This window comes from Trichechus manatus, unplaced genomic scaffold, assembly GCF_000243295.1.
Source record: "Trichechus manatus latirostris isolate Lorelei unplaced genomic scaffold, TriManLat1.0 scaffold00096, whole genome shotgun sequence".
NCBI classification, from domain to species: Eukaryota; Metazoa; Chordata; class Mammalia; order Sirenia; family Trichechidae; genus Trichechus; species Trichechus manatus.
Genome location: NW_004444032.1, coordinates 9,789,596 through 9,815,913, shown reverse-complemented (window position 1 = coordinate 9,815,913; position 26,318 = coordinate 9,789,596). Strand labels below are relative to the sequence as shown.

The 26,318-nt window shown below is 44.0% G+C and overlaps 1 protein-coding gene across 3 annotated transcripts in view; it reads right to left on the bottom strand.

Annotated features, from left to right (window-relative positions):
* Positions 1 to 1,797: 1,797 nt before the first annotated feature.
* ATXN7L1 (ataxin 7 like 1) overlaps positions 1,798 to 26,318 on the bottom strand; it is a 287,619-nt gene continuing 263,098 nt past the window's right edge. For 2 of the 3 annotated variants that reach the window (XM_023737059.1, XM_004382609.2), the window contains 5 exons: positions 17,735 to 17,927; positions 13,524 to 13,645; positions 8,183 to 9,134; positions 5,021 to 5,095; positions 1,798 to 3,317 (listed from right to left, as the gene is read on the bottom strand). In XM_023737059.1, the coding sequence (XP_023592827.1) occupies positions 3,276 to 3,317; positions 5,021 to 5,095; positions 8,183 to 9,134; positions 13,524 to 13,645; positions 17,735 to 17,927 (1,384 nt within the window). In that variant the 3' untranslated portion in view covers positions 1,798 to 3,275. The remainder of the gene's footprint in view (positions 3,318 to 5,020; positions 5,096 to 8,182; positions 9,135 to 13,523; positions 13,646 to 17,734; positions 17,928 to 26,318) is intronic. The other variant, XM_004382608.2, reaches the window with a different exon arrangement.

The following is a 26,318-nucleotide window of genomic DNA, read 5'->3' as shown; positions in this document are numbered from 1 at the left end:
CAGAGTTTTGTTAAAGTGCCGTGGGCCGACAGCATAACAAAATATAAGGTGTAAATAGAAAATTTCTTTTTTTCCTTTTTTAAAACAAGATTTCACTGAGAATCAGCAATAATAGAATATGCTGTATAAACTATTCTCTACAAAGGTTGATCAGCGTTATTTACAACTGGTACATTGATACAAAAGAAGGCATACAAGTTATCCAAGTCGCTTTTTTTTTTATGGCTGGCAGGTCTATGCATTGCGGGATGTGTAACAAACAACCAGAGCTTCGGAGCCTCTATGGCTGCAGACAAGTCACGAGATCTTCAGGCAAACGGGTGTATGCAGCTGAGGGGCTGGGAGAGAAGGCTGAGTGGGGTGTGCAGAACAGAAGTACCCAAAGGATATCACCCTAATAATGCTGTATAGGCTGGTCCAGTTTAACTCCATGGAAACAAACTTAAAGAAAGCCTTTTATTTGCATTCCACTTTTCAAGCTGCAAGTTTTCAATACATCATTATAAAGTAAACCTGTGGTTGATTATGGAGGAAGAAATACCGTGGGTTTTCCCTTTTTGCTCAGTTTTCCAGAAATGTCATCAGCTTGGTCCGAGCCAGTCTTTCACAATGTAAGCAGCATTCGGTGGGGAGCCTCTTTATTCCAGCTTCCAATTCAAGATGGATGTAGAGAGCGAAAATGTTTAAACCTATTGAATTGCTCCTTTAGTCCCTATCGAGACATTATTCCTCAGAAGCAGCCACTTAATCTCACAACCTTTGTTTTCCCTCTTCGAGTATAAGAGTTTATAAATCAGAGGGTTATTTTGTTGCTGAGATTTTTTTTGTTTGTTTTTGTTTTACTCCTGCAAGTTTTACAACTCAAAATAAATTATAAAAAACAACAGACTTCTAAAACCAAACAAGACCAAAATTGTGCAAAAATAACAAAGATATGTACATAGTTTTCAGTCTGAAGAAATGTACAATAAAAACATAATTCAAAGAACATTTTAAAAATATAAACATTGCTTAAACTTTCCTAAGTTTCATATTGTTTCTGAAACTATTCTGGTCAGTTAGCTCTGTAATATAGTAAAACATAAATTATTACAAAATTAACACTATAAAAATTTATTTTAAGAATATCTTCTAAACTTTTTTTCAAAGGGTCTAACCTTGTTTATAATTTTTTTAAACATTTATAAGTCTTAAAATCTGCCTTAATCTTTTGTTCTAAAAGAAAAAGTTACAATCTTCCCTTCAATTTGCAGTCTCTTTTCCCCAAAACGTAAATAAACCAGCATATAAGTGCACTTTTAACACTGTAGAAATAAAAATGAAATCATCTGAACTAATATCCTGGTACCTAATATCATCTCCTGATTTAAAAAAAAAAATCTTCATTTTATATTAAAAAATTTAGTAGTCCTATAAGAAACACTGTCAGTGCAATTCCATTGATGCAAATCACTCCGTTTGTCTCCCATCTCTGCAAATTCCAATCACATGATGAAACTTAACAGTAGTCTTGTCTTTGGGTTGGGAAAGAAAAGGAAAATTCCAGGGTGCCGGTGGGGGTTGTGCCCAGCTGCAAAAGTAGCATTCATTTCTGATTTCAAGATGAAGCAAAACCTCTTAGTAGCTCTGCTATTTGAAATAACACTAGCTGGACAGCTTAAGCAAAGTTACATGATTAACAGCATAAAAACCCATTACCATCGAGTCGATTCTGACTCATAGTGACCCTATAGGAGAGAGTAGAACTGCCCCATAGAGTTTCCAAGGTTGTAATCTTTATGAAAGCAGACTGCCACATTGTTCTCTCCAAGAGGGGCTGGTAGGTTCGAACCGCCAACCTTTCAGTTAGTAGCCGAGCACTTAACCACTGCACCACCAGGGCTCCTTGATTAACAGAATAGAATCCCTGTTTTATATTGTGAATCCCTTTCCTGATTATGATTCCCTATTAGAGCTTATGGTATTGCTGTTTCTTTCCAAACTCCAGTGTGAACAGTTAGATATACAGCCGCAGGGTTCCAACTTCTCTCTCTTCTGGCTCTTCCAAATGGCTCTTCTTTACCACTCATTCCTGTGGGGGCTGTATCAGATATGAGGGCATCTGATAACCTAGTGCAAGCTGATCTATGGGTGTGCTGATCCTGTGGTGTCCCTGGGGCCCAGGATGGAGGTGGGTTGGGAGTGCTAGTATTTGTTCTCACAAGGGGTCTGATACATCACCTAACCCTCCACGGTAGCTTGCCCCCTGGAAGCCCTCTTTCCTCCCCCTGCTTTTTTTCCCCTTGCCTGGCCCTGGAGGGCAGCTAGAGCACGTTCAGCAGCTGGGGGCACTGAGCATCCTCAAGGAGCGGTTTCCTGGCCTCTTGCTGCCTTTCTCTGGGATTCCTTCCTTTCTGGCTCACTCAGCTTTGGGCTCTTGCACACTGGACCCTGGGAGGGTTTCTGCAGAGAGGATTCCTAACAAGGGCAGACCAACACAATCACCCCTCACCCCTACACTCTGCTTCCTGTCACCATTCCAGGCCCATTCCAGCCCCTGTCCCTAACCCCATATATCCTTTCTGGGCTGGATAGTAGTATTGAGTAAACCACATCATTAAATGGCTGCTCTTCTCGATTTTGCCCATAGTATTTGGCTCCAGCCCTAGTGGGCCACAGAAACCTGATGAGGGCACCTTGCCCAACCTCCAACTCCCTGTTCTCAGCTACTCTCCAGCACAGGGTCCCCAGCACGCTGTTATGAGGTGGGCTAGTGAGAGCCAGCTCCTTCTATGGCCAGTGGGGACCCAGTAAGCGGTGGGTGGGAGGGAAATGGGGGAGAGGACAAGGAGGAAGAGGAGCATTTCACATCCTAAAGTTCAAGAGCTTCAGGCAATGCCAACCTGGAACTGACATTCTGCCATGTCTGCGCTCGATGGCTGGGGCAAAATGATGGTGCAACAGTAGCATCAGAAGCTGGAGTAGTGATCCCAGATCTGGAAAAATGTATAAACTGGTGGCAAATGAAAGGAAAGACAACGGAAACAAAACACTGGTATTGTTTTCGGTAAATCTCAAATTCACGTTCTTTTGCCTTTTTCTTTTTCTTCAAAACTAAAAATTGGTCAATTTTTTAAAAAAGAAGAAAGGCCAGAGCCACAGGCAGGGCACAGGAAATTGACTTTCTCCAACCACCCACTCCCTCCCTCCTCCTCTCGCCAAGGCCTCCTGGGGGCCAAGGCCTCCTGGGGGGATCCGGTGGCCAGGATTGGTTTGGAAGTGGCTTCATATTCTTGTTATGGAAGAGTCCTTATCCTGCTCGTTCTGTTTGTAGTCTTCTAGGAAAGAAAAGAAAAGCTTGTTTCAAAAATCATACGTTGGGGTTGCCCACCAAATTAAAAAACTGAACCTCAGTTTTCTTATCTATAATAAAAAGATAATATCCCCCTTCCTGAATATGGCAACGGGCAGCCGACATGAGCAAGTGAGATAATGGGTGTAAAGCTTCCCATAAATGTGAAGGAGCCACAGAGATCCCAGCTGTGGAGGAATATGCAGGGCAAATAGGGTGATGCCCATGGGATTCCTTTCTCTTTAGGAAAGTGTGATGTTTTCTTTTCTTTTTTTTTTCTTTCTATTCATCCTTTCCTACATAACCTATAGATGACATGGGAAATTATCTAAGGGGGAAGTATAGTGTCAGGTTAAGCATAGAGGCTATGGAGATAGGCTTTGGGTTCAAGTTACTTAGCCTCTCTTACTTCAGGCATCCTCATCCATAAAATGAGGATAATCATTTTGTCCTTCAGGGGGTTAAAAGGTTTTAATGAAATAAGATCTGTAAAGGGCTTAGCACAGCACTGGCAGAGAAAGGGCTCAACAAGTGGCAGCTATCATTATTATCATTATTACATTTGTTAAGGCTGACTGCCGGCATTTTGGGCTCTGGTGTACGGGGAGCTATGGGCACACACCTTGTGTAGTAAGGGGGGAAGTGTGGTCTCCGGGTATACTCAGCAACCCTTGCAGGAGGCCTGCCATAAACAGAAGCAGATGCCTGATGGAAAATATGCCTCCCTCCCCATCCCAGCACAGATGATGGGCTACAGGTGCTCAGGAACGAAAGGGGCACAATGACGCAAAAGGGTGGAGAGACCCTCCTTCACCAACGAGCTGGTGATTCAAAAACTGTTTTCCTATAATCTTCACCCAAGTTCTAGCCAAGATTTGTAGGAAATCCCCAAGGGGAAAAATGCAAACACACTGCAATCTGGTGTCTACAAAACATACAGCACATCTAAGGCAGCATTATCAACACAGTCATACGTACATAGTGTTACCTATCATGTATGACATGCACACCCCGACCCTCCCTGCCCCCCTACTCCATTGGAGAAAAACATATATTCACTGGGCTGGTATACTGACTCCTCTCACACCTCGAGTTTGTGAAAACTCCTGAGATAATTCTGAATATTCCCACCCTGACACCACATCTTGAATGGGAACTACAGGTCACAAGAGGCCTTCGAGAAAGCACTGATTGGGGCTGCCATGGACAAGGCCCTGTAGTCATCATCTCATTTAATTTTCACAATAACCACAGAAGTAGGCATCAGTTTTGCCATTTAACATGAAAAAACTGAGACTCAAGAGAAGTAATCTCTTGAAGATCACACAGCTGGTAACAACAATAGAACTAACACTTCTTGTTCATTTACTATGTGCCAGGCATTTTCTAGAGGCTTTCTGTGAATAAACTAATTTAATCCTCACAAAAACCATATGGGCTGGGGGGCTTTTATTATCCCCATTTTATAGATGAGGAAACAGAAGCACAGAGAAGTTAAGTGATTTGCTCAAGGGCACACAGCTAAAAACTAAAAGGCCTAAGTTTGGAAGCCAGGTAGCCTGATTCCAGAGTCCAAACTGTTAACTACTACACCAAACTGGAGACGAGATTTGAACCAGGGTCTGGCCCCAATGCCCACATGCTCCACCATGCTGATGACCCTATATACTTTTGCCCACAATAACTTACCTGTCGGTTGTGTCCTGGGCTGGATATGCTTGAAGGACTGGATTGTGACAAAGCTAGGCTGCTATTTTTCCCAACCTGAAAGACACCAGTGAAACCCTGCTCAGACACAGGAGCTGGCTTGGGGAAGGCAGTGGGCATGTTGCTAGGGGGAAGGAAAAGGGTTGCACTATAGCAGTCCTAAGTCGATTTGGAACTGGTGTTTCCATCTTAAATGGCAGAGAAAACGAGAATAAACGTTTCAGAGGGTGTCTTGCTGATGCCCCTCTCATCCCCAGAGAAAAGAGGACTAGTGGGGAACTCTTAATTCTGCTTCCCCAGGTGTAGAGACTGCAAATTTCAGGGATGGGATGAAGGTGTCTGGCTAGTGGCCCTGCCCCTCCTGGGAGCATTTAACTCATCAAAGGCCCAGCTTTTCCACCTGTGGCCAGAGTTCACACAGCTCATCCACCTCTGACCCTCAGTCCCAGACCCATCTTGTTTCTAGCTCAGACTCCCTTGGACCACCTAGGACAAAGGTTGGGTCTTTTTCTAGGTCAGTTTTCCTTGCTGGGAGACCTAGCTCACACCCTACTGTTCTTCAGAAAAACAGCAAGATGGTGCTGGGCTTCCCCTCTAGTAACTGGGGAAGGCAGGAAGCTCTGCCTCAGGTGGGTCCCTAGGGCAGCTGTACTGTTCCTCACCTTCCTCTGTGGTTGTTCTTGGCACACGGACAGGCTAGTGGCTCAAACCAGTCAATGCCTGGTACTGCCCCCACGTCCTTGCCTTAGGCAGTTTGCAAAGGCCACTCCTGCCTTTGGCCTATTAACAGCCTGTTCTCTACATTAATTGGCCATTGCCTAAAGGTATCTGCCTTACATTCTGAATCTTGTTTTTGCTCAACTTAATACTTGTGTGGGAAATTCTGGCTTTACACTTACCAGGCACAATCAAATGGATCCCCAAAGCATATATTAATCTTGGATTTCTCAACCTCATGCTGTTTTCCAATCTCCTGACACAATCAATCTGGGTCCCAAAAGCCTTTGCCTTTCATCAACACCTGGAAATCACTGGTGGCGACGCCAGCCAGACTTCCCTTAATGGTCTGGTGACAAGCAACAGGGATCACCTGCATTAGAGAACCCATGCTGACTAGACCTGAGGCAGTCGGTAAGTTCATCACTTTTTTTTGATTTCCCTCCTGGTAAGCACTCTCTGGTGGAGGTTTGACTGTTTCTTTTGCCTCTGGTTTTGGCTGATTCACTGTGCTTACTAAACATTTCATATGATCCTGCAGACCAAAGAATCAACAAAGCAACATTTACACTGTGCTCATGGCATAGAGGCTACGAGCCAAGCTGCCTAGGCTTAAATCCCAGCCCTAATAGCTATGTGATTTTGGGCACGTGGCTTAATTTTCCTGTGCCTCGGTTTACTCATCTGTAAAATGGGGGTTGCTGTTGTTGAGTGGGTGATGACTTATGGCCCAAAATGGGGATAATAATAAGTAACTGAAAGAGCCCTGGTGGTGCAATGGTCAATGGCAATTCAAAGTCACCCAGTGGCTCCACAGGCAAAATGGTCTGGCGATCTGCTCCTGCAAAAATTACAGCCTAGAAAACCGTATGGGGCAGTTCTACTCTGTCACATGGGGTCACTATGAGTAGGAATCGACTTGAAGCATACAACAACAGCCAATTAGTAAATGACTTCATGTATCTGAAGTGCCTGGAACGGATCCTCCCACATAAGTAAATGTAAGGCGTTAGAACTTTATCTAAAACGGATGAGGTTCTGGTACTCATCCACTTATTATATTTGCTACTCAAAGTGTGGCCTGCAAACAAGTACAGTGGCCCTGCCTGAGAGCCTGTCAGAAATGCAAGGTGTGCCCTGTGGGTGCTAACCCCCACCTTCACATCTGGAACTGGGGAGTCAGAATGGAGAGTGTGTCTGTGCCCAGTGTCTCCCGCTTGCCTTACCTTAGCCACAGTCTCCAGCTTGTCTGACCTGTGAATTCCAAACTTGCAGCTACTCATGTGTTTATTTGTGATTTGCAAATCCTCCTCCAGATTTTCTCTTGGTGAGGTTTTAACAAGTCTCATAAACAATGCCACAAAACATTAAAACTTTTTTTTTTTTTTAAACAACTGCCTCCCACTCCTCCAAAGTCTTGTCCCTAGATAGAGGCTGGGCTTAGGGCACGGCCCACTTCATCCTGTGGTTGCAAAACTCAGGCTGCTGCCACAGCCAGTGTGGACACACTATCCTCACAAGGGTGCGGCACCCCCTGCCCTGTCAGTCCACAGAGAACCCTAGGCCGGCCCCTCCCCACCTTTGCGCTCCCCTCGGCTGCCCAACGGGAAGAGTCCGGTGTGGGGAGTGTGCTTTACTAGGAAGCTTCCTCAGTCTGAGGAGAAAGACTAAACTTGAGGATGAGGATGGAGCTCAAGGGAAAGAAACACATACTCTTCTTGGATCCTGCCGCATTTCCCCAGCTTTCCTCACAATACACACTACCATTTGTACAGGGTCACCGAACTCTCCTTTGCCAGGTGGCGTGAGTTGCAGTTTTACTTTAGCAAGGACAGAGTTATATTAGGAAGAGGTGGGGATTGAGGCAGCATGGTAAAGTGAGAAGCGCAGTCACTTGGCGGCCTCAACACATGGGCTGTGTCTCGACCCTACCACTCCCCAGGTGGGACCCTGGTCTTGTCATTTAAACTGGGCCTCAGGCTCCTCTTAAGGGGATTCCAATAGATCAGATACAACTTTTTAGCAACAAGATTCTAATAAAATCATCCTCAGAACCTCAAGATATAAAATAGATAGAAGTGGAGTGGGGAACTCAGAATCTCTCTGTGCCTCAGTTTTCTCATCTGTAAAATGGTGATAATAATCATTCCAACTGCATTGGGCTGTTGTGATGAATAAATGAGGTAATACTTGTAAAGTGCTTAGAACAGTGCCCTGTACATAGTAAGAGCCACATAAAGTATTTGTTAAATAAACTGCTCTTGAAGCAGAGGGTGAAAATTGTCTATGGGGAGAATGGTAACAGGAGTCAGGGTTATGGCGTCTGTCAGAGCCACCTGGCTAAGCAGCGGTGCCACCCAGTTCCCCTTACCCCCCAGGGCCGATGAAGGCAGTGCCAGGAGGCCCCTGGAAGGATGGCTCCCTTACCTGCCGACAGGAGGTGCTGTTAACGGGATCGGGCACCGGTGCGAGAAGACTGGGCGGGTTCTTTTTGTGAACGCTATTCATACCAGACATTTTAGTGATTTTACATGCTTTGCTACTAGCGCTTGAGTTCTTACGTTTTTTTCCTTCTGATTTGTCAAAAGAGAGGGGCAGAGAAGACACGGCATTGTGTGAGGCCAGAGAGAGGTCCCCTGCGTGGAGCGCAAGGGAGGGCACAGAGAGGGGACAGGAGTCACTGCCACCACCCACCGCGCCCACATGTCTCACTGAGTCCGCGGGGCCGCCGGGCAGCGAGGTCCGTCCTGAGGGCTCCAGTTTGGCACAGAGTGGGCTCACCCCATTGTTTGAGTTGTGCACAGACAGACTGTTATAGGAAGGGGCTGCCTGATAGGAGTTCAAAGCTGAACTGGCGTTCAAAATACAGTTCTTTTTGTGAGGCCCTGATAATGGAGACGAGAGGGATGTCTGCAAGGATAGTGAGGAGGAAGAAGAAGAGGAAGTCGAAGACTGCGGCTTCCTCTTTTTGTTACTTGGAGACTCGTTGCTACGGGCGGACAGGTCTTTGACTTTTGAGGATTTGCTGGTTTTGGTTTTGGATGGCTTGTGGGATGGGGAAGGGATGACAGCTGGTATCGGGGACACGGCAGAGGGGGCCTTGAAGGTTGAGTCCATGATGCTGAGGGTTGCAGCCACATGAGGGAAAGCTGTGGTGTGTGACATGAGGGCGCTCGGGTCTGGCGATGTCACAAAAGCTGCATTTGAGAGCATGGCGGATGTCATTATGTAAGAAGAGGTGAGTCTTGAGCTGATGGGAGCTGAAGGAAGATACACAGCACTGGGGTTGCTGAAAGGCTGTAGGACTGATGCCGGAACGGTGGTGGTGATGTGGGCTGCTGGCGAGGGCATGGGGCTATCTGCCGCAGGAGGGATCTTCCTAAACATGAGAGAAGAGTGAAAGAGAAACAGTGAGAAATAGGGTTTGCATGGCTCAGGAGGCTCCGATTAAGTTTGAGCACCAGGGCTACAGAGAAGACCCCAGCAGAACCAGACTATGGAAAATGAAGCCTTGAAGGATGGTAAAATCTGAATTATGGCCCTTCCTTATGGCTCCCCCATTGCAACACCCAGCAACCTCTTTTTAAACACTTTCAGGCTTTAAGTCTTATTTTCCATGCTTTGATACTGGATACTGGCTGATTTGGGTTCATCAATAAAAGGCAAATGTTATTTAGGATAGAAATTTCCCCAATAAATATCTACACCCCCCACCGCCCCCAAATTTTGGATTTTCGCAGTGATGGAGGTGGTATTTTAATGCAAAGTGGTCATTTTACACATAGGTCCTGGCCTGAAGAAGTGCGAGGAAAGAGCTTTGCTGCTCGCACAGGTGGGCTGGAGCTCTCTCCCTTCCTCATGCTGGCCCTCAGGGCCCCCAGTGTCCTCTAGATCCTTGCTTTCCCACCCTACTCTTGGCTGGGAACAGCCCTCTCCCCGCAGGCCAGTACCCTCCACGTTTGCTGTCTGCAGCCTGGCTTCCTCTGTGGAAAGGCGTTTCCACGTTGGTTTATGGCCACTGGCTCCTGCTGGCCTGGCCCTGGCGGCTGCAGGGCAGTGGAGGCTCAGGGACTTGGGAAATGACACAGATGCCAACTTACCCGTATCATACCCAGAAATGATTTATTTATTTTCCCTACTCACCCTATCCCACCCAGCTCTCCCCAGGAGGAGCTGTAATTGGGGCATGGGCTGCTCTTCACTAGGTCTTCCTGTCCCTGTGTAAGTAAGGGGCGAGAGTGCAGGAACCCTCATGTGTCCAGAGAAGGGCATCAGGAACTTCTAGTTTGTTCTGAAGATAAATGCAGGATATGGGCAGGAAGAGAACATATAGACAGGGGAGGGTGAGAGAGACAGCTACCGTTTCCCTCTTGGGTCTTCCTGGAGGTTGCAGAGTCTGAGAGTAGATGCCCTGCCTCCTACGCTCTGTGAAGCCAAGGCCAGCACCCTGCAGTGGGTCCCTCTGGGGGCCTCTCTGCCAACTCCATCTTTTGATTTGTGCTGGAAACAGCTTCCAGTTCCAAACCACGGCCCGGGTCAATGCTGCTGTCTCTCTGGGGACCGGGAGGAGGCACAGGGGCTTGGGGTCACCATTTGTGCCTGATTTTGCAGGAAAGGATATTAACCTCAGGAGCCAAGTGAATGTCTTCAAACTGGTTCTTTCCTATTTCTCCCCTTGCTCTCCTTCCCTCTTTCTCCTGAAGATAATTTTCAGTGTTGTTGGGGCTCCCCAGCAGTTAGGAACTAGCTCCCTCTCTTTGAAAGCAGCACTTGAAGCCTCCTTACACAGTCCCTTCCCTTCTCTTGGAGGCCACCCTCCCAGCTGTGGCATCAGGAATAGGTGCCAGGGGACTCTGGGAGAGAGCCCTGCTGAGAAGTAAATGCCCCTCCTAGCACTCCTCTCTCTCTCTGAAGATTCCATTTTCTACCTGCTACTTTACTGGAGCCTATGGCTTCCATCTTTAGGGTAGGAACTGGAGAAATCCTTGAATACACAAGCACAGCATTCTTGAAAATCTCAGACCAAAGACATCCACTATAAGAGAAAAATGTCGCCAAAGTCAGTGACCATAATGGTATTTTAGAATCTACTTTCTCTCAAGCCTAAAGAATATAAAAGATCCTGAAGGTACTAATCAAGGTGCTCTATAAATTCTGTTGCAATGATGAATGAGTGACTGAATGAATGGATGGATGGGTGGGTGGATGGGTGAGCAGGTGAATTCTCAGCAGCCACACAACTATATTGTCAGGGACTTTGCATGCTGGGCAAGGACTCCCATGTAATCAGACCAGAAGGGTCTAAACACATCCTGAGAACTGTCTGGCACTGCACAACCTCCTTCCTAATAGGGCTGGGGAGCATTTCAGCTTGAGGAGTCAGAAAACTTTCCCTCCTGTCTGTTGCCTTGCTGTGGCATTATAGGCAACCTACTCAATCTTTCCTTGACTCAAGTTTCCTTACCAGCCAAAGAAGGTGAGAAATACATGGGGGAAGAGGTTTGGCAGTTACTTGTAACAAAAAGTTATTTGCAAATACCAGATGGCTCATTTAGAGCGGACCCCAATCAATGACCTTAAGTGGGATTTATTTTTAATGCCCCAATTTATAATGTTCCAATTAAATAATATAAATTCATGTGTCAACTTGTGTTGAGTTGAAGCGGGGTTGAAGTCCTAAGTTACCTGGCTGACACTCAGGATTGGGATGGGTGCTGTTTTTCAGCACACTTTCTGTCCTTTCCTTCCTGTTCCCACTAATCATAAGCGGGTACCAGGGGCAGGCAGGGCAGGCAGGGCAGGGGAGAAGCAGGGAAGCAGCATGTGGACAGCTCGCTGTCCCCGGGAGCCCTTTCACCCCTATGCTAAACTGTCTGTGTTTGTCTAGGTGCCAAACAGTGTGGATTCCAGCTTTGTGGGCTGTGCCCTGGGTTAACTGTTGCATATCGACCTAGGGAAGTCCCATACAAAAGCCCATAGATGCGAATAAATGACTGACAGTGCCCCTCCGCCCCTGCCAGCTGGCACGGAGGTCTAGATGCTGACCTGGCTGAAAGAGAATACTGTGTTGGCGTCTCCTGATGCAGAGTTAAATGCTTGTTAAAGAAAAAAGAGTCTTGGCCGTTCCTTTTCTTCCTAATGTCTTCCACGCCCCCATCGGCTGCCATCCCTCTGGGTTCGGGCCCGTCGGGGCCTGGGGTTTGGGCAGCGAGGTTGAGAGGGCAGCGAGGTGCTACGCTCTCCAGAGTTGACACCCAGGCAGCCCCAATGTTGCTCAGTGACAGCAGATTGGTTAGGCAAGTCCTGAAAAGGGGGGAGGGACCTGATGCCCTGTGGCTCGGGCTTCTGTGCCTGAGGAGGAAAGGAACATGGAGCTTGAGCTGACAGGACACCAGGGAGTGAAATACAGATCAACACATTCCTGCCACGTGTCCAGGACTTTACACTTCCATAACACAGGAGGAGCAAAGAGCTGCTGGATAAATAACCAGATCACTGCGAATGAGGTCATCCCACGTGTAGCGCCAATCGCTTGCTATTTTAAGTGGACACAGGTATACCAAGGGTGCCTTTTAGACATACAGGGCAGTCACTTAAATGGGAAGAAACAATAAGCTTCTCTTGTGGCCCTTTCCGACTTTATATTAAGTATCAACATTTGGTCCTGAGCCCATTATGAGAGTTTGCTGCAGACTCAATGGAGCTTGCTTCTAGAAGTTCAGCTCTGGAAGCTTTTTGGGAATCATGGTAAAAAGGAGCTGAGGTGTCATAGCTGCCTGGTGGGGAGGGGTGGGAAGCTGGGAGAGTGCCAAGTTTTGAATTCTACTCCCACCCCTTGGGCTTCCCTGGGGCTGGGGGGGCGGTGTCTCAGCCACTCCTCATTGCTGGTGGCCCTCCTACACCATCTAGCCTTAGGCTGAAGTGACCCATGATTCTAATGGATTATGAGATCTTGAAAGCTCACCTTTCTAGTGGGGGGTATGGTGGGGGTCCCCACAGGGTTGGCCTTACATTCTGAAGTGGTGGAAAAGGCCGCTGCTTATGTGCAGTGGGTGGAGAGGATCTAGGCCTGTCATTCCTTCACAATAGCATTTTACTGAGTCAGGAAGGTCTCTTCCTTTATTTTTGAACCCCCTGTTAAAATGTAAGTACATTGTGGAGTGTTGGAGAATAAGGGACCTTAGAGAAATGGAATTAAGTTGGGGTTCAGGGTAGAAAGAAGTATGAGCAGAGGTGAGGAGGGGTTGCTAGGGAGGTGGGAAGGGCCAAAGACAAACTTAACCAGCTTCACAGCATTGCTCAGGATCTGCCCTGTTGGCAACTGTACGTATTTGTTTACAGGACATTCAATAATTAGAAATTGGTCTATACCATTATGAAATCTTTAGTGTTAGTGTAGCTTACATCACAAACAGAAGCAAATTATTCATATCCTTAGATGTTATTAGTCGTAACAAAAAGGCCCTTTTGCACGGTTAAGTAAACCAGATCTTATCTAATGTCATTTTCATTTCGTTTAGAAGATTACCAACACAAAAATGATCCCCCATAAGACAAAACAGACAGCACATCCTACGAGTTTTTAAAGAGCCATAGGCAATTCATTAAAAAGAGCTGACATTTAAGAATTAATCATGAATCCTGATTTCAGAACCATTTTGTTCAATGAAAAGCCAACCCCTGACATTTACTTAGAAAGTTAGGGACCAGATAATTGTGGGGCAGCTCTGATCTTCTATTGCCCAGAACCCCCTTCACTCTCACTTACTTCCACATCTGTGAATTCAAGTGTTTCTCTACCATGGAGTTTAGTGCGAATCGAAAACGATCCCATCTTCTATCAAACACATAGTACCCTCGTCCCATGAGGCGACTCCCAAATGAGCAAAACTGTGAGGAAAAAAAACATTTTAATTTTGATTACAGGTTAATAAGCTAATATAAAGCATGCAGAGAAAATAACATTTGCATAAAAACACACAGGGGCACAATTTTACTCAAAATAAAGAAGCAAATAGTACTAAAGCCAAAAATATTTCTGCGGTGTTTTAGTTTGAGCTCTAGGTTTTCTGCAGAACCTCGCATTATAACTCAACAATAGCTGCATTCAATTTTCTGTGGCACTGAGGCCTAAATTCTCTACTCCTGGGACTGAGCCAGCAAAATAGGTTATTAAAAAAAAAAAAAAAAAAACCCAAACAACATCCAGCAGCCAGAGTGATTTCTCAGCACCATCTGCTCATCCTACCATCCATCTTCTCAAGGAACACTGTGGCTCTGTGTTTCTCATGGCAATGGAAGCTGCTTGTTCTGGTGTTCAAGGTCTCCTGCCAACCAGTCACACATTTCCTATCTGATGTCAACAGAGCTACTTCACTTCGAACTACGCTAAATGCCTTTCTCTCCCAGTTCCCACCTCATCTCTTCCTCCCATTGGCCCTTGCAGGCCCTGGGAAACATTACCGCCTCTAAGCTTTTGCTTATGCTGTTCCATCTGCCTGTTGTCTCCTTCCCTCGCCTCCCTGCCAATCCCAATTCTACACTTCTCTTGGTGCCCTAACAAAGACTCTCATTTTCTATGACTTTTATCTGATTAAAGGTCCCTGGGTTTGCGATTGGCTGCTAACCTAAAGGTTGGCAGTCTGAATCCACCCAGTGGCGCCACGGAAGAAAGGACTGGCAATCTGCTTCCGTAAAGATTACAGCCAAGAAAATTCTATGGAGCAGTTCTACTTTGTAACACACTGGATTGCCATGAGTCGGAATCAAATCCATGGCAACGGGTTTTGAGTTTGGTGTCTGATTAACCTTTCCACCTTGACTCCCATAGCACATCCTACTGCATTCTTTATTCTCTATCACCTTGGTCACTGCATGGCTGTTTATTGCTACGTACAGTGCCTGATACACCTGCCTAGGTTATAAAGGTATAATTGCCGGGACCCTATTCTCTTCTCCTCAGTAGGGGTTTGCGCTAAAGAATGGACTAGGGAGACAAGGTCCCACAAAATGTGTAACCATTACATTCCAAACATGTGGCTGAAAAATGAACACTCAGATGTTTAAAAAATAATGTTTGATTATGATGTTAGGACAACTGGAAGGCCAGTAGACAGAAATGCAAGAAGCAGCCCCTGAGAAGGTAACATTTGGCTGGTTGAGAGCTCAGGCGAGTCTGCAAATGACTCTGTAACTCAAATGCAGCTTCTCTCCCTTCCTCCAGGCCTCCCAGCAGCTCCCTGGCCTCAATCCCAGACACAGTGCTGGATTGGCACTCATTCCACAAACCTTCTTGGAACCAGCCTTCTGGAATAGTTCTCAGGAGGAAATGCAAGACTTTCCCTTTGTTCTGTTTTTGCTTGTGCTTTGGGTGTTTTGCATTAAAATCTTGCCACCCATCAAATCCTTGCCTGCTTCTAAAAAGCACTTTTCTGCACCTTCATATTAAGTGTTTACTGACCAAGCAAGAAAACATACAAAGGCAATTGTCCAGCATGGAAGCTAGCCCCCAGCAGCATATGGGAGCCGTTCCAGGTCTGGACCAACATTTCTTCTTTTATCCCAATTGGTAAAGACACTGAGTGAGTGTTCATTGCAAAAAGTGATTTAATGTATCAACTGACCATGAGAGAAAGGACAAAGCAAAGAAATAAATCTATGGCCTTCCCATTTAAATCAGCAAAACATTAAGGGCACACAATTCCAGGCCCACAGTTGAGCTAATCCACTGTGGCCTGGCAGCTTTTCACTGGGACAAATGTCTTGATGCACTCAAAAGTCTGGCTTTCTGATAGAGTATCGTCTCCATTTCAGACTTGGATGCCGGAGGCACCTTTTTGTCTTGGTACCTATGTACTGAATTCAGTACAAATGCAAGGCTAGCTGGCCCTGACAGGCTGCTGTTCCCAGCTGGCATATCATACCCTCAGCAAAGTATAGATCCTCATGGCATCGGACACTGTGGCTGACCCTTCTGGCTGTCAACCTCATCAACGGCTGCCTCACTTCCATCTCTCCTTGTCTTTTTCTTTGTATTATTATTTTTTAATATTTTACTGTATTTTTTGGATAAAATTTACATAGCAAGTTAGGTTCTCATTTAACAATTTCTATACAGATTATTCAGTGACACTGGTTACACTTTTCACAATGTGTCAGCATTCTCACTATTTCCATTCTAGTTGTTCTGTTTCCATTAACCAAGCTTTCTTGTCCGCCCTTACGTTCCCATCTTTGGTCTACAGTAAATGATGACCGTTAGGTCTCATTTAGATGGTTGTTTAGAAGAGCACAGTACTCATCGGTGATATTATTTATTTTATGAGCCACTCTGTCTTTTGGCTGATAGGTGACCACTGGGAATGGTTTGAATTCCAAGTATGAAGTGTATCCCAGGGCTACAGTCTTGGGGCTTCCTCTAGTTTCTACTGGTCTAGTAAGTCTGGCCTTTTTTTTAAAGGAATCTGAGTTTCTACATTTTTCTCCCATTCTATCTGGGTGCCCACCTTTTTCTTGCTAATAGACCCACACTTTTGTTCTGTTGTCTGACATGCAGCAGTGGGCAGGGAAGGTAGGTTGGCTGGTTTCAGCCTGTGTCACGGCCTTCCCATCCTTCTCTGTCCCCAGGTGGTCTCAGGGTGGATACATGACCCATTTCTGGACAACGTAGCTGTAAGGGGAAGTCTGCTGGGGGTTTCATAGGAAGATTTCTTTCCCTGACATAAGACAGCATTTTGGAAGAAGGCGCCTCTGTCTGTCCCTTTCTGTTTTTGTACCATCCTGCTTAGAATGGTACTGGGTGAGGATGTGGTACTGTAGCTGTAACAGACATACTGAGACCATGCAGGAAAGGCCAGTGGGGTTCCAGACACTCTCCCTCAGTCCCATGACATTGTGGAGATGTTGAGCCAACCTTGGAACCACCTAGCTGTAGACTTCTGGTTATGTGAGATAATTAAATGTCTTTAGCACATAAGCTGTGTGAGTTGAGTTTTCTATTACTGGCAGGCAAAGACATCCCCACTAGTCTCTGACTATGCCTGTACTGGCCAAAAGGCTGAGGCTGTGGGTGAGCCACAAGTAACCATCATCCCCAGAAGCAGGAAGTGGATTTGTCTTTCATCACACAGATAAAAAGGAGGAGACTCTCACACTATCTTGATGTTGATGTAGGATTGATTGTACTTATATAATCCACGAGACTGAGGGATAGTCAACGCTGACCCTGCAGGGCTCAGGCTGGTACCAGAGCAAACCCACCTGCATTTGGCTCCGTGAGGGTAGCACCAGGCATTCCCTTTTCAAGAGCTCATACAGCAAACATACACTAGCCTCTCGCTAATGCCTCCTATATTTCCCACCTTGATTCCAATGACCTTCTGAATTGTTAGACACTTTGAAGCAATTGAGAAGAAAGTACCCTTTTGATTAATCAGCAATCATGCTGACATGAAATGCTTCCTCCCTCCCTCAGTACACACACACACACACTCACACACATACACAGATACACACTCACTCACTACTTCTGGTACCATATGGTCACCCTTACTAATCACCATAAAACACAGAACCAACCAGGGCTGGCATCTGGCACACTGCTAAGACAGACGGTTTCCAGAGCAGGTGAGCCAGATGGACTCTTGAAACCAGAGGCTCCATTTTTAGATGGGTAGGGCCAGAAGGTCAGCTCCCAAGTGCACTTATATAAACACCATTTCTCAAGTGTTCTTGCTTTAAGGTGGACCACAAACACTCAGGTGTTTAAAGGAGTATAATCAGCTGGGAGCCTTTCCTTTCCTTCTGTGATTTTCAAGGGTATTTCTAAGGCAATCATCGGCCTCAGGGTAAGCCTTTTCATAACACACAGTGGCTGGTGGCCTCTCCTTAGGAATGCATGCTGTCTGGCATGACCAACTAAATGCTTCAAAGCACAGGGGAAAAGGAAAGAAAGCGTAGAAAGAAACAGACAAGGCCTACCGCAAGAGGTCTGGGATGGTGTGTGGAGAACTGACAGTCTAACTTCTCGGATTCCTCGGCTCCATCCATCTCCCCCTCATCACTGGACAGTCGGCTGGCGAGGTCACCTCCAACGGGGGCCAGAGGGGGTTCTGGAGTGTAGCCACTGTGATTTGAAGATGCGTTGCTACTTATGCTATTTGCAGATGATGGTCTAGGGGCAAGAGGGGGGAACAAATAGAATAAATATTTCTGAGGTAACAACATCTACCCAGTTTTAGGAAGCTCAGAAAACAGCCCCGTTAGCCTTCTTGATATATCAGGGAGGGCAGGTCGATGGCAAATGTGTGCAAGGGAAAACGTAAGGCTAAGAGGGTGAGTAGTGACCAGCTCTGTGATCCAGCGGAGCTGAGGTTCTGCCCTGACTGCTGCCTCTGGGACAGACAAGGCACCAGAGAAAACCACAACAGTGAAAGCTGAGTGTAAAATATATAATGTGACGGTGAGCTACTTGCACAGACAAGTTACCATCTATGGATTCGGTTACAAGTATCTGCCTGTTTGCAATTAAATAATCTGTATTCACATCTAGTTGCTTCCTTTTGAAAGTGGAAACACTTTGAAATGTGCACTGGTGAACCTGACAGGAAGATCAACCAGGTAAACAAGTTCAAACCAATCAACAAAATATCAGTGATCAAGAAAGACAGCCCTAGGAACCATGTTCATTGCCTGAACTCCGACTTTATGAAATTGTTAACATATTGGCACAAAAGAAGGTTTGTCTCAATGATGGGCCCACAAGTTCCTTAACTGACAGCTATGTGTTTCTTAATATCAAGCTACATGTAGCTTAATTGTATCTTCTGAGGATGAACGTGTCAATGTATTTTTTGATAAGATGCTTTAACCACTGCCTGCCATGCTCGCCTCATAGTAGGTGCTGAAGAAATCTTTTTCTGACTGAAAGAATGAATGAATTTCGCATGTGTAAAACAATCCAGTCAATCTCATCTCAATTATGGCCGCTGTTGTTGTTAGGTGCTGTGAGTCAATTTTCAACTCATAGTGACACCAATGTTCCAGAGTAGAACTGCCCCATAGGGTTTTCTTGGCTCTAATCTTTATGGAAGCAGATTGCTGGGTCTTTCTCCCAAGGAGCTGCGAGGTGGATTCAAACTGACAACCTTTCAGTACGCAGCCAAGCACTTCACGGTTGCCCCACCAGGGCTCCTTCAGTTACGGCTAAGCTTATGGTAAAGCAGTGTCACCCTAAGAGGCAGCACTATGTGTTTCCTAAGCAGCGAAAAACAAAACAAGGCAAAAATACAAACAAAAATACCCACATTAGTAGGTGAGTTAGAAGAACAGTCAGTTAGTTCTTGGCAGTTTTTACTACTTCTCCACCTTTGTTAGGTGATTGATCAGGGAAAGGTGGCCAAGACAGACAGAAAACGGTTTGGGGAAAAAAATTAAGATCTTTTTGAAAAATTCATTTTCTGCTTTGAAAGCTGCCCCTTCAAGTCACATGAAGGAGCACTGTGATTTGTCACCCTTCTCTTTCATTTTCACCCTGGATTCTTTGTTGCTTTGAAATTTTTATAGGTCGCAAATACCTGAATGCAAGCCAGATTCCAAACGCACAGTCATTTAAAAATAAAGGCACAGGTAGCTTTTCAGCATCATTACAAGAACTATGCTGGTCTGACAATTTATTAATGACTGTCACCTTCCCATACTTATAAAAATAAAGATGCCATCGCTTTGCATATTAAAAGCGTTTAGTCCAGAGAACACATCTCCACAGGGTGGTCCCTGTAGGCAGCACTGCTATTGTCTGCTTATAGCTGAAAACTGAAATAGTGAAACAATTTAGGTAATGCTGCAACATATAAAGAAAGAAACAGCATCCTTAATCCTGCCACCCAAGATCAAGTGTTATTAGCATTTTGATTTACATCCTTCCAGATTTCTTTACTGTGCATACACATGCATGTGCATTTCTAAGCAAAAACTGGACCACACCATACATACTATTTTGAGACATGCTTTTTTTTTCCTACTAGAAATGTTGTAGGAATCCTTCCATGTCAATAAATACAGAAATATATCATCATTTTTAACATTCCATAGTGTTCCATAAACCAGCCAAAAATCAAACCTGTTGCCAGTGAGTTGATTCTGACTCATAGTGTCCCTAACAGGACAGAGGAGAACTGCCCCATAGGGTTTCCAAGGAGTGGCTGGTGGATTCAAACAGCTTACCACTTGGTTAGCAGCCAAGCTCTTAAACACTGTGCCACCAGGGCTCTGTTCCATAGTATAGATATATCATAATTTATTTAACTAATCTTCTACTGATGGACATTTAAGTTGTTTCCAAACTTCCTAACGAGCTCTTTTTTGAAGCCTTCCCCACCATGATAGGACCTCCATGTCCTGCCAGATGAAGGCCAGCTGATTTTGTTAAGTGTGATAACGGTACTATGGTTATATAGAAAAATGTTTTTAAAAGTTGCATTTGAGAATCTTCAGAGTTAAAGTATCATGATACCTGCAATCTACTTCAAAATATGTCAGAAAAAAAAAAGATGAAGCAAATATAGCAAAATGTTAACATAACAACTGTTAAAACTAGGTAATACGTATATGGATATTCATTATACTAGTCTCTCTACTTTTCTGTACATGGAAAAAAATTCATAACAAAAAAAAGAAGGAGAAAAGGACATGACCTGATAGTGCAGGCATGTGTAAGAAAGTGGCTGAAGAAATTCCTGTTAAACATGGCAGATGGGTGTCACACATTTATCTCTCTCCAACCCCAAATCCTACTATGACAGTAAAGGGTTAAAAAAGGTATTAGCCCTGAAGAAGAAAGAGATCAGGGAGGAGACATGATACAGGGGGGTGGTTATGGAGATGGCTTCCCAGCATCCATTTAACCCCTAAGCTAGTAACAGAAATCTCATTTATCTTGATAATGATTGATAATGATTCAGAAAAGGTATACGAAATAACAGAAAGTGGGCTTTTTTTGTGGCTGGGGTAGTATAGAGGAGCTTCTGGAAATATTTTTTTCTTATTTGAAAAGAGACACAAGGAAGAAGTAGACCCGACCTTCATCTGGACCTTGTTATATCTGGATGTGTCTGGAATTACTACAGCCATCTTGTTATCAGCTTTGAGGATGAAATGCAACACTGAAGAGGGTGGAATAAAAGAAGGGTAGAGAAGCAGAGCTAGCCCCTGACCTTTGGGGCCTGGTGCCCCTTTACCTCTGGACTTTGTGTCATGGGAGATAAGGAATTTCATAATTATGTAAGCTTTTGGTAGTCTAGACCTTCTGCTACTTGCATCTGAAGCATCCTGATACAAGCGTGAACAAGAGATTTTAATAAATTGTTAGAAAAATGATTTCTTCCTCTGGAGCAGGAGTGAGGTGCAGGGCTGGAAACGGTGACTATAGGCTATCCTTAGTCCCCTTCCCGCACCCTGCTCCTAGAATGCCCATAGCCAGGCATATCACCACTTCCCACACCAGGCAGGAGTGTGCCCTTGAGAAACTGAATGGCCTCAGAGAAAAGGCTACCAGACCTTACCTTTTCTGAACTTTCCAAACAAAAGGCTGATTGGTGACCTGATGTCCCACACATACATTTCGAATCAGCCTGTTGGAGCCTCTCTTCTAAATATGGATGGTTAGAGATCACCAAACATTCCTGAAGCATCTCCCACATGAAACTGACCAACCGAACATCAAACTCACAAACACATAAATGAAACAAATCTGGAGAAAATGAAGATAATGAAGGAATGAGAAAAAACTAAAAAACATATTAGAGATGATAGTACCTCTGCAAAATCACAGTGTCTTGCAGGGCATTATAAGGAAGAAATAATCAGAAAAAGAAGCAGATCCTAGAAAACGTAAAAGTTCATCATCTATAATGGTGGACACATGGCATGATGCATTTGTCAAAACCCATAGAAACGTACAACACAAAGAGTGAACCCTAATGTAAACCATGAAATTCAGTTAATAATAATTTATCAATATTGGGCCATCAACTGTAACAAATGTACCACAGGAATGCAAGCTCTTAATAGGAGAAACAATGCATAGGAGGAGGGGATACATGAGAACTCTATTTTCTGCACATTTTTTTGCATAAACCTAAAACTGCTCTAAAAAAATAAAATCTATTAAAAAATATAAAAAGTACAAGTCTGAAAAAAAAGTATATCATAAATTGAATATTCAATATACACTTCTGAAGGTAAAGTAAAAAAAAAAAAATTAGAAAATAGGACAAGGAGACTAAAAATTGGCCAATATGAGTAAAGAGGAAAGAGAATTAAAAGATCAGTGAAAAGGTTCAACATCCAACCAACAGGAAGGCAAGAAAGAGAGGATAAAAACAATGATGGAGAGAAAATTATCCTATTTTCACATGAAAATATCCCAGGCAAGAAGGACAGGTTTTTCCAGATTGAAAGGATCCACTGAGTACCCAGTTCAAGGAATGAAAAAAGACCCACATCAAGAGTCATCCATGTGAAAGTTCAGAGCCCAGGTTTCAGAGATAAAAACCAGTCACGTGCAAAGAAATAAAAATGAGAGTGAAATTAAACTTCTCAATAAAAACATTTGATGCTACAAGTCAATGGGAAAATGCCTTCAAAATTCTGTAGGGGAAATGATTTTCATTCTAGAGTTATATACTCAGAGAGACTATCAATTAAATGTGAGGGTAGAATAAAAACATTCAGGTGGGTGAGGATTTCAAAAATTGCCCTCCCATGCAGCTTTTCACAGGAAGTTAATGGAGACACTCCACAATAAAAGAGCAAAGTAAGAAAGAGGAAGGCATGGGATTGAGGAAAGAGATACTCTAACACAGAGAGGGTAAAACGATGTTCAAGGATGGCAGGAATTACTGCTTTTCACTCTAAGTCTTGTAGTACCATTTGATTTTTGAACTATATGCCTATATTACTTCAACAACAACAAAAAAGTTATTTAAGGAAAAAAGGAAAAAAAAAATGGTAGAAGCACTCCATAGTAAGTTCCAGTTGCCAGATTAAAGAGGAAAGGATATGAGGCGGGAGAACCCTGGAGAGGAAAGCTGAGCTGGGAAATGGTGTGCTCTGAGAGCAAAGGCAGAAACATGAATGTATGATTGTATGCACACGTGTGCACATGTACATCCAGAAGAAGGAGCTCCGAATTTTCCTTTTTAGGCTCATTTTACTCAGGAGGTATGCATCCTCCTGGACATAATGGAGTGGTGGGTGCTTTCACGGCCTTCCAACTGTGATAGCGACATTCCAAGGTGGAATCTGCAGAGGAGGAGTTTGCTGGAATCAGTCTGTGTCTTGGAAAAAGCAGGACTTTGGCAAGGAGTGATGGGGAATGGGCAATGGGCCATGACAAAGTGTTGAAAAAGTTACTCAGCTTGTTTAGCTGTCATCCACCCTTTCTCCCTCAATACTACATCACTCCTCTCCTCTCCTTATACTAACCTGTTCTAAAAGAGACGTGTATGATGATTGGTCCCTGCCCAGTTCCACTCAGGGAAACTTAGAGAAAGTCCCCACCTCCACCACTGTGAGAAAGCATGAGCACCAGTCTGTGTGAGTTCTTTGGGAAAGATGACAAAAGGCAATTGACCTTGACTGAGTCTCTACTATGTGCCAGGCATGTTACGCACATTTTCTCATCCAAGCCACCTACTGTCTTTGTTGTTGGCAATCCTACGTGTGCAGAGTAGAACTGCTACATAGGGTTTTCAGGGCTGTGACCTTTTGGAAGCAGATTACCAGGCCTGTTTTCCATGGTGCCTCTGGGTAGGTTCAAAGTGGCTAGTAGTTGAGTGCTTAACTGTTTGCCTAAGATGAGTGTAATTATTATATACATTTCTCAGATGAGGAAATTAATTGCAAAACTAGTAAGAGGTAGAAAAATGAGACTTGAACCTGTCTGCTTGACTTCAGAGCCTCCTATACATGGGAAATAGATGAAGAAAATGCACAGGGACAAGCGTAAGTCATGGAGAGAAATGGCTTGAGGTTTGAAAATGACTCTACCTCAGTGGTCAAGAACTGAAGTTGCTTTTGCTCCAGACTCATCCCTGCCCCTTTTCAGGTATTAGAACCTGCCTCTCTCAGTCTAAAATTCATTGGATTTTGCCATTTTATGTTTTAGAGTAGAAGTGTCAGCTACAATGAAAAGGGGGATGGCACTGCCTTCCGCAGCCCAACTGCCCACCCTCCCAAGGGCCACAGCCTGACTTGTCAGAGCCCAGCTCCACCCTCTGTCCCTACCTCCTTTCCAACGAAGCCCTGATGGCTTGGGCTAGGCTGATCTTCCACAGCCCTTGGGCTCTTCGGGGCTGGCAATGTGTCCTCTTAGCATTGGGGACAAGGAAACAAGAGCTTATGGGTATGCCATTCAAGGGTCTGCTGATGAGATGCAGATGGAGGATGGGCATATGGAACTCAGGTAGCACGAAGGCCTTCACTGACTCCCATTGCTTTCCCATTGAAGACCACTCCCACTTACTAACAGCTACCTTTAACTGAATGCTTATGTGGTTGATACTTTATCTCACTTAATTCTGATCATCTCTGTTTTACAGATGGGCAATCTGGGGCTAGAGAGATTAAGAAACATGAGCAAGTTTATCTAGTTAGTAAGAATGGAGTTGAGATTTGCTCTTCAAATCCTGCTCTAACCCTTGTTATGTAACTTTCCAAGCTTTTCTAATTCTAGATCCAAGTTCCTTTATAAAAATCTCTGACAAGAATGGGTTGCAATTCAAGAATATGAGAACTGAAATATTTTCAAAGTTACCAAAAATGTATATAAGAAATAAATTCACATATGTTAGCATTTCTTTTTCTTTTGTCAGTTTGGCCAATTGTTTATTGATTTTGTTGATCTTTTCAAAAAACCAGCTTTTTGTCTTGTTAACTCTTTCAATTGTTTTTCTATTCTCCATTTCATTTAATTCTGCTCTAATTCTTATTTCCTTCCTTCTGGCGCCCAAGGACTTCTTTTGCTGCTCTCTTTCTGCTTGTTTGAGTTGTAGGGTTAATGTTTTGATTTTGGCCTTTTCTTCTTTTTGGATGTGTGCATTTATTGCTATAAACAGACCTCTGAGCTCTGCTTTTGCTATGTCCCAAAGGTTCTGGTAGGATGTGTTTTCATTCTCATTTGTTTCTATGAATTTCTTTATTCCATCCTTAATTTCTTCTATAACCCAGTATTTTTTGAGTAAAGTATTGTTCAGTTTCCATGTGTTTGATTTTTTTTCCTTGCTTTTTCTGTTATTGATTTCTACTTTTATAGCTTTATGGTCAGAGAAGATGTTTTGTAATATTTTGATGCTTTGGATTCTGTTAAGGCTTGCTTTATGGCCTAATATGTGGTCTATTCTGGAGAATGTTCCATGTGCGTTGGAAAAGAAAGTATACTTGGCTGCTGTTGGGTGGAGTGTTCGGTATATGTCTATGAGATCAAGTTGGTTGATTGTGGCATTTAGATCTTCCGTGTCTTTATTGAGCTTCTTTCTGGATGTTCTATCCTTCACCAAAAGTGTTGTGTTGAAGTTGTGGAGCTGTCTATCTCTCTTTTCAATGCTGTTAGAGTTTGTTTTATATATTTTGGAGCCCTGTCATTGGGTGCAGAAATATTTATTATGGTTACATCCTCCTGGTGTATTGACCCTTTAACCATTATAGAGTGTCCTTCCTTATCCTTTGTGGTAGATTTTACTTTAAAGTCTATTTTGTCAGAGATTAATATTGCCACTCCTCCTCTTTTTTGATTGTTGTTTGCTTGATATATTTTTTTCCATCCTTTGAGTTTTAGTTTGTCTGTGTCCTTAAGTCTAAAGTGTGTCTCCTGCAGGCAGCATATAGGTGGATCGTGTTTTTTAATCCATTCTGCCTCTCTGTCTCTTTATTGATGCATTTAGTCCATTTACATTCAGTGCAATTATTGAAGCATTTCTTATAAAGGGAATGCACAATTGGGAAGGATTATAATAATTTCATTCATGTATATATATGTATTTTTGCTAATTATAGAAAATTGTTACAGATGAAATACCTATTATGTATATCATTAGTATGAGTAAAATACAAGTTATTTAAGTTTTACATGATTACAGCATAAACTCTGATCATGCCTTTTCAGTCCTTGATTGCATGGGGTCTCATCCTAACCTAAAACAAGTGATAGAGTATGTTATTCTCCATTAACTTTCCCAAAGAGTTCACCCTTGAGTTTTCTAGTGCCTGTATCAACCCTGAAAAGTGTCTTCAAAAATCATCATTACCAATGTTTGCAATGTGCTCCTTTGCTTTTCCCCTTCCTTTCCAAAGACATTCTTTTTGCAGATTAACCTCACCTTCCTTTCTTCAGCTTCCCCAAGAGAACGTAAATAAATACCTGGCAAACATTCTCCACATGCAAACAGCTCCTTGAAAATTAAACCAAAAAGAACAGAAAGAAACTCCATAAAGTTCCACTGCCTGGTGTGTGTGTGTGTGTGTGTGTGTGTGTGTGTGTGTGTGTGTGTGGTGTGTGTGGTGTGTG